At 50.3% G+C, this 8,803-nt stretch overlaps 1 protein-coding gene across 2 annotated transcripts in view; it reads left to right on the forward strand.

The window, feature by feature from the left end:
• The window catches only part of MED15 (mediator complex subunit 15), a 101,234-nt gene extending 93,053 nt beyond the window's left edge, over positions 1 to 8,181 (forward strand). The window contains exon 18 of one of the 2 annotated variants that reach the window (XM_075321684.1): positions 7,738 to 8,181. In XM_075321684.1, coding sequence (XP_075177799.1) covers positions 7,738 to 7,874 — 137 coding nt within the window. In that variant the 3' untranslated portion in view covers positions 7,875 to 8,181. The remainder of the gene's footprint in view (positions 1 to 7,737) is intronic. The other variant, XM_075321694.1, reaches the window with a different exon arrangement.
• Positions 8,182 to 8,803: the final 622 nt, after the last annotated feature.

The following is an 8,803-nucleotide window of genomic DNA, read 5'->3' on the forward strand; positions in this document are numbered from 1 at the left end:
TGATGTGTCTGATGAGAGTGATCAGGAATCCATTCCTGGAACCCCTCTCAACCTGGATACCCCTGATGGGGATGCCATGGTAAACGACCTTATCTCAGCCATCAATAGGCTGTTGGATATTTCTCCCCCAGCCCCTTCAGCAGAAGAGGCAGCGGCAGAGCAGGAGAAGTTTCGTTTCCTTTATCCCAAGCGTAAATTGAGTGCTTTCTTGGATCACTCTGACTTCAGAGAATCAATCCAGAAGCACGACGCTCACCCAGAAAGGCGTTTCTCTAAACGATCTAAAGATACGCGTTTCCCTTTCCCCCCTGATGTGGTCAAGCGCTGGACCCAGTGTCCAAAGGTAGACCCCCCGATTTCCAAACTCGCAGCTAGGTCCATAGTTGCAGTGGAGGATGGCGCTTCACTTAAAGATGCCAATGACAGACAGATGGACCTTTGGTTAAAATCTGTCTATGAAGCTATCGGCGCGTCGTTTGCTCCGGCATTCGCAGCCGTATGGGCACTCCAGGCTATTTCAGCTGGCTTAGCAAAAGTGGATGCTATCATACATCCAGCAGTGCCGCAAGTGGCGCATCTTACCACGCAGATGTCGGCGTTTGCGTCTTACGCTATCAATGCGGTCCTAGAATCTACCAGTCGCACCTCAATGGCGTCCGCCAATTCGGTTGTTTTGCGCAGAGCCTTGTGGTTAAAGGACTGGAAAGCAGATGCTGGTTCCAAAAAATGTTTAACCAGTTTGCCTTTATCTAGAGAGAGACTGTTTGGCGAGCCATTGGCTGATATCATTAAGCAGTCCAAGGGTAAAGACTCCTCTTTACCACAACCCAGAACAACCAAACCTCAGCAGAAAAGGTGGCAGCAGAGGTTTCAGTCCTTTCGAGGTTCGGGCAAGACACCATTTACCTCGTCCAAAGGGACTCAGAGGACGCAAAGAAACTCAGATTCGTGGCGGGCTCACACGCGCCCCAAGAAAGCAAATGGAGGTACCGCTTCCAAAGCGGCTACCTCATGACTTCCAGCCCCCTCCCTCCGCATCGCCGGTCGGGGGCAGGCTCTCCCGCTTTTCCGGCATTTGGATGTCACAGGTCAAAGACCGGTGGGTGACGGACATTTTGTCTCGCGGGTACAGAATCGAGTTCAATTCTCGTCCTCCAGTTCGGTTCTTCAGAACCTCCCCACATCCAGACCGAGCAGATGCTCTGCTGCAGGCGGTGGACTCCCTAAGAGCGGAAGGAGTGGTGATCCCAGTCCCTCCTCAGGAACAAGGGCAAGGGTTTTACTCCAATCTCTTTGTGGTTCCAAAAAAGGACGGCTCGTTCCGTCCTGTTCTGGACCTAAAACGGCTCAACAAACATGTGCACGCCAGGAAGTTCCGGATGGAAACCCTGCGTTCTGTCATTGCCTCAATGTCCAGAGGAGACTTCCTTGCCTCAATAGACATCAAAGATGCTTATCTCCACGTGCCAATTGCTACAGAACATCAACGTTTTCTACGTTTTGTGATAGGAGACGACCATTTTCAGTTCGTAGCTCTGCCATTTGGTCTGGCGACAGCCCCACGGGTCTTCACCAAGGTCATGGCGGCGGTGGTAGCAGTCTTGCACTCTCAGGGACACTCGGTGATCCCTTACCTAGACGATTTATTGGTCAAAGCTCCCTCTCAAGAGGCATGTCAGCACAGCCTGAATGCTACGCTGGAGACCCTACAGTCTTTCGGATGGATCATCAACTTTCCAAAGTCGATCCTATCACCGACTCAATCACTAACGTATCTTGGCATGGAGTTTCATACTCTAGCAGCGATAGTGAAGCTTCCGCTGAACAAGCAGCGGTCACTACAGACAGGGGTGCAATCTCTTCTGCAGGGCCAGTTGCATCCCTTGCGGCGCCTCATGCATTTCCTAGGGAAGATGGTGGCAGCCATGGAAGCAGTTCCCTTTGCGCAATTTCATCTGCGCCCACTTCAATGGGACATTCTCCGCCAATGGGACGGGAAGTCAACGTCACTGGACAGGAAAGTCTCGCTTTCCCAGACGGCCAAGGACTCCCTACAATGGTGGCTCCTTCCCACCTCATTGTCTCAGGGAAGATCCTTCCTGCCCCCATCCTGGGCAGTAGTCACGACAGATGCGAGTCTGTCAGGGTGGGGAGCGGTATTTCTCCACCACAGGGCTCAGGGGACGTGGACTCCGCAGGAGTCCACCCTTCAGATCAATGTTCTGGAGATCAGAGCAGTGTATCTTGCTCTACTGGCCTTCCAACAGTGGCTGGAAGGGAAGCAGATCCGAATCCAATCGGACAACTCCACAGCGGTGGCATACATCAACCACCAAGGAGGGACGCGCAGTCGGCAAGCCTTCCAAGAAGTCCGGCGCATTCTAATGTGGGTGGAGGACACAGCATCCACCATATCCGCGGTTCACATCCCAGGCGTAGAAAACTGGGAAGCAGACTTCCTCAGTCGCCAGGGCATGGACGCAGGGGAATGGTCCCTTCACCCGGACGTGTTTCAGGAAATCTGTCGCCGCTGGGGAGTGCCGGACGTCGACCTAATGGCATCCCGGCACAACAACAAGGTCCCGGCATTCATGGCGAGGTCGCGCGATCAAAGAGCTCTGGCGGCAGACGCCTTGGTTCAAGATTGGTCGCAGTTTCAGCTCCCATACGTGTTTCCACCTCTGGCACTCTTGCCCAGAGTGCTACGCAAGATCAGATCCGAGTGCAGCCGCATCATACTCGTCGCTCCAGACTGGCCGAGGAGGTCGTGGTATCCGGATCTGTGGCATCTCACGATCGGTCGACCGTGGTCACTGCCAGACCGACCAGACTTACTGTCCCAAGGGCCGTTTTTCCATCAGAATTCTGCGGCCCTGAACCTGACTGTGTGGCCATTGAGTCCTGGATCCTAGCATCTGCAGGATTATCTCAAGGAGTCGTTGCCACAATGAGACAAGCTAGAAAGTCGAATTCGGCTAAGATCTACCACAGAACGTGGAAGATTTTCTTATCCTGGTGCTCTGCTCAGGGAGTGTCTCCCTGGCCATTTGCATTGCCCAAGTTTCTTTCTTTCCTGCAATCGGGGTTAGAAAAGGGCTTGTCGCTCAGCTCCCTTAAAGGGCAAGTTTCGGCACTATCCGTGTTTTTTCAGAAGCGTCTAGCGCGTCTTTCTAAGGTGCGCACGTTCCTGCAGGGGGTCTGTCATATTGTGCCCCCGTACAAGCGGCCGTTAGATCCATGGGATCTGAACAGGGTACTAGTTGCTCTCCAGAAGCCGCCCTTCGAGCCTCTGAAGGAAGTTTCCTTTTCTCGGCTGTCACAGAAAGTGGCTTTTCTTGTTGCGATCACATCGCTTCGGCGAGTGTCTGAGCTGGCAGCTCTGTCATCCAAGGCTCCCTTCCTGGTGTTCCACCAGGACAAGGTAGTGCTGCGCCCTATTCCGGAGTTTCTCCCTAAGGTCGTATCCTCTTTTCATCTTAATCAGGATATATCCTTGCCTTCTTTTTGTCCTCATCCGGTTCACCGGTATGAAAAGGACTTACGTTTGCTAGATCTGGTGAGAGCACTCAGAATCTACATTTCCCGCACGGCGCCCATGCGCCGTGCCGATGCACTTTTTGTCCTTGTCGCTGGTCCGCGCAAGGGGTTGCAGGCTTCTAAAGCCACCCTGGCTCGATGGATCAAAGAACCAATTCTAGAGGCCTACCGTTCTGCGGGGCTTCCGGTTCCTTCAGGGCTAAAAGCCCACTCAACCAGAGCCGTGGGTGCGTCCTGGGCATTTCGTCACCAGGCTTCGGCTCAACAGGTGTGCCAGGCAGCTACCTGGTCCAGTCTGCACACTTTCACCAAGCATTATCCGGTGCATACCTATGCTTCGGCGGATGCCAGCTTAGGTAGAAGAGTCCTGCAGGCGGCAGTGACACCCCCGTAGGGGAGGGCTGTTTTGCAGCTCTAACATGAGGTATTTCTTTACCCACCCAGGGACAGCTTTTGGACGTCCCAATCGTCTGGGTCTCCCAATAGAGCGCTGAAGAAGAAGGGAATTTTGTTACTTACCGTAAATTCCTTTTCTTCTAGCTCTTATTGGGAGACCCAGCACCCGCCCTGTTGTCCTTCGGGATGTTTTTTTGTTGTTTGCGGGTACACATGTTGTTCATGTTGAACGGTTTTTCAGTTCTCCGATGTTATTCGGAGTTAATTTGTTTAAACCAGTTATTGGCTTCCTCCTTCTTGCTTTGGCACTAAAACTGGAGAACCCGTGATATCACGGGGGGGGTATAGCCAGAGGGGGAGGGGCCTTGCACTTTTGATGTAGTGCTTTGTGTGGCCTCCAGAGGGCAGTAGCTATACCCCAATCGTCTGGGTCTCCCAATAAGAGCTAGAAGAAAAGGAATTTACGGTAAGTAACAAAATTCCCTTCTTCTAGTGGCCATAACTTCCCTCAGGAGAGTCTCCGACTTGGTTGCGCTCTCTTCGGAGTCACCTTTTTTTGTTTTTTCATCAAGACAAGGTGGTTCTCCGTCTGACTCCGGACTTTCTTCCTAAGGTGGTCTCTCCTTTCCACCTTAACCAGGACATTACCCTACCTTCCTTTTGTCCGGCTCCTGTTCATCGCTTTGAAAAAGCGCTGCATACTCTGGATCTGGTGCGTGCTCTCCGGATCTATCTGTCTCGCACCGCTGCTCTTAGGCGGTGCACCTCTCTTTTTGTGCTAACCACAGGTCGGCGCAAGGGCCTCTCTGCTTCTAAGCCGACCTTAGCCAGTTGGATTAGGTCGACCATTTCAGACGCCTACCAGTGTTCTCAGGTGCCTCCCCCGCCGGGGATCAAGGCACACTCGACCAGAGCTGTCGGTGCCTCTTGGGCTTTCAGGCACCAGGCTACGGCTCAACAAGTCTGTCAGGCTGCCACTTGGACTAGCCTGCATACCTTTTCGAAGCACTACCAAGTGCATGCTCATGCTTCGGCAGATGCGAGCTTGGGCAGACGCATCCTTCAGGCGGCTGTCGCCCATTTGTGAAGTTAGGTTCTGCCTACTTCTTAGTTTTTCTGTTTATTTCCCACCCATGGACTGCTTTGAGATGTCCCATGGTCTGGGTCTCCCAAAGGAGCGATAAAGAAAAAGAGAATTTTGTTTACTTACCGTAAATTCTTTTTCTTATAGTTCCGTATTGGGAGACCCAGCTCCCTCCCTGTTGCCTGTTGGCAATTTCTTGTTCCGCGTGTTTTCACCGGCTGTTGTTGTTGACAGTCTCCGGTTGTTCCGGTTTTTGCTCTGTTTTTACTTGTGGGTGGCTATTCTCCTTCAGCTTTTGAACTAAACTGGCTAGATCTGGTTCTCCAGGGGGTGTATAAGCTCAGAGGGAGGAGCTACACTTTTTAGTGTAGTACTTTGTGTGTCCTCCGGAGGCAGAAGCTAAACACCCATGGTCTGGGTCTCCCAATACGGAACTATAAGAAAAAGAATTTACGGTAAGTAAACAAAATTCTCTTTTTTATATCACAATCTTTATTTAAAAAAAACAAAAATATATATCACAATGTGCATCAACAACCAGCTGGACAAATTTCAGGATATATGGTCACCGTGGGATCTATACTCTGGTGACTTCTAATCGAGCGCCGATATGGAGCGTTTACATGCTTTGTTGCTCCATACGTTTGCCTCATGCATAACTTGTGTCTGATAAACCCCCTCTGGTCTTTTTGTGTTTTCATAAGCAAGGATGGTTGACCTTGGGGAGATCAACATCCAACACCGCAGAGACACCACCATGTGTTTCTCAACGCAGTGATTCTAGAGCAATGCCCCCTAAGAAATATTCAAAACAAGAAATCCTGCGGAGACACAATCACATGTTTCTCAACGCCGGCAGGAAACTAGCCAGGTCTTTCACTGGGAAGGAACAACCACGGGAAAGGCAGTCTCCAGTCAAGGAGACCACCTATACCAAACATGGTATCCATCCACAGACAGCTGTTTTGGGGTATTAGCCCCTCATCAGTGTGGAGTGATCCTTGCTTATGTAGTCTTCTACTAGGTAATGCTCCCACTAGCCAGTTTCCTACTCAACACTGATGAGGGGCTAATACTCCAAAACAGCTGTCTGTGGATGGATACCATGTTTGCTATAGGTGGTCTCCTTGACTGGAGATTGCCCTTCCCGTGGTTGTTCCTTCCCGGTGAAAGACTTGGCTGGTTTCCTGCCAGCGTTGAGAAACATGTGATTGTGTCTCCGCAGGCTTTCTTGTTTTCCTTGTGTTTTGACCTCTGATGTCTTGTCTATTTTTACTGACATTATTTGACGTTTTAATTTTACCTCCATGGCAAAATTTGTTAATAAATAAACAGTTAAAAAAAAAAAAAAAACCCACACAGATGTTGGATAACAGACAACTTACAATACAGGTAGAGCTGGTACGCCGGCCACGCAACCAATAATGTGTATACCGTATTTTTCGGACTATAAGACGCACTGGACCATAAGACGCACCCTGGTTTTTGAGAAGGAAAATAGGAAAATAAAATTTTAAGCAAAAAATGTGGTCATGACACACTGTTATGGGGCGAGGATCTGCTGCTGACACATTTATGGGGGTAATGTCCCCAAATTCTCTACTAAGGTACCCCATCCTGGTAATGATCCTCCTGGTGTGTGTGTGTGTGTGTGTGTGTGTCCCGATCCTGGTATAGCCCCATCTTGCTATATACTGCCATCCTGGTATGTACTCCCATCCTCCTATATACCTCATCCTGGTATATGGCTGCATCATGCCATATACCCCATCCTGGCATATGGCCGCATCCTGCTATATACCCCCATCCTGGTATGTGCTCCCATCCTGCTGTATACGCCATCCTCCTGCTGTATACGCCATCCTCCTGCTCATATACCACCATCCTGCTATATGTCTTGCATCCTGTGGCACACACAAAAAAAAAAATAAACGTTTATACTCCCCTTTCCTCGCTCCATGCAGAATGGCTCCTCCATCAGTCTGTGCCGGCAGCGCTGTGTGGAGCCGGCCACGATCCCTGCAGCATCGCAATGTCCTCCTGTCTGTGCCATCGCGGCTGTGTGGACACGTGCGCACAGCGATGACGTCATCACTGTGCGCACGGCTAGTCTCCACACAGCGTAGCTGGCAGACAGGAGGACATTGCGGTGCTGTAGAGGAACTGTGAGTGTACTCATTCACTGCCCCTTGCGCTGATGATGATGTGCGGGGAGCAGTGAATACAGCCGCACGTGATCACTCCAGGCTGAAGTTGCCAGGGGTGATCATGCGGGCTGGCTGTTTAGTATGCGCACACCCCCCGCCCACCTGTCAGCGCTGGCTTCAGCGCTGAGAGATGGGTGGGAGGATGGGCGTGCATATGTACTGAGCGTGCCCACGTGGCCACGGCAGGTGCTGCTGCAGCCTGCTCATGCCCCCGATGACCCGCTCCACCGCAGCACCCTCATTCCCCGCAGTCCTACATTCAGACTATAGGATGCACCCCCGGCACTTTCCCCCAACATTTGGGGGGAAAAAAGTGCGTCTTATAGTCCGAAAAATACGGTATGTAAAATCATTGTGAGAATGAGAAACTGACATGTAATATTACATAAGTGTTTGTCTACAGCCAGCAATCTCTGTAATCCATGGATTTATTAATTAGGGCCATCTATTATTTGCACATTTCTGATTATCTGTGATAAACTGTAATGTTCTTTGGTGTGAATTTCTTTTCAGAAGCAAACCCATTCCTGCAATCTGTATATCGCTGCATGACATCCAAACTTCTCCAGCTCCCGGACAAGCACTCCCTGACGGCCCTGCTGACAACCTGGGCACAGAGCATTCGACAAGCCTGCCTCGCGGTGGCATAGATTCCGCAATGAAAAGCTGTGGACTGTCTTCATTCGCCTGCACATTTTATTTGATTGTCAACGGTTAGAGAGGCTGTATGAAAGGAGAGCTTTGTCTTTCTACATTACAGCTCTGTTCCTACATTAATGGAATGACATGGACACCTTGCTGTGAACATCTAGCATAAACTAGTGGCAGAGCATGTGGTCTAATACGTATCCGAATTATTGCTTGTTGGCATATTTTGTACATATGTCTTTGCATTTTGTTTTATTATAATAAATCAGATTCCCTCCTATATATTTAGATAAATATTTTTTAATTTGGTATGTATTTCCTTTTTCGTCAGGCGGGGGGAATATTTTTTTAACTAGCATCATACACTTTTTTTTTTTTTTTTATTTTTTTAAGTTTTCCTCTAGTTTAATGGGAGAATGTTTTATAATTTCTCTATCGTTTCATTGGGGGACACAGGACCATGGGTTATGCTGCTGTCACTAGGAGGCTGACACTAAGTAAACAGAAAAAGTTAGCTCCTCCCCAGCAGTATAACCCCTGAGCCGGAGGCGGGCTCAACCAGTTTTTTGCTTAGTGTCGTAGGAGGCTGATGTGGGCCGACTGGGCCCCCTTCAGCCACTTGACGTCTGGAAGCCTTTATCCCTACAACAACCATCTCCGCCTTGCAGGGCTGCGGTCCGTTCCAGCCTTTCTAAAAACGCTTACAGGGATCACTGTCCCTACGTATCCTACCCTGCAGAGCTGCTAGGCTTTCTCTGCCCAGAAACGACCGGGAGGCCCAGAGTCTGCCTTCAAGAACCATCGCCTTGAGGCTCAGACCATCATCACCCTCTAGGAAGCTACCCCTTCCTTGCTACTAGGGTAGCTGGGCTACCGGAAGGAGCCCTCCCGGACCCGGTCCGGTCCATCATCCCTCAGGCACAGTATTCGA

The sequence above is a fragment of the Anomaloglossus baeobatrachus genome, chromosome 1, assembly GCF_048569485.1.
Source record: "Anomaloglossus baeobatrachus isolate aAnoBae1 chromosome 1, aAnoBae1.hap1, whole genome shotgun sequence".
NCBI lineage: Eukaryota > Metazoa > Chordata > Amphibia > Anura > Aromobatidae > Anomaloglossus > Anomaloglossus baeobatrachus.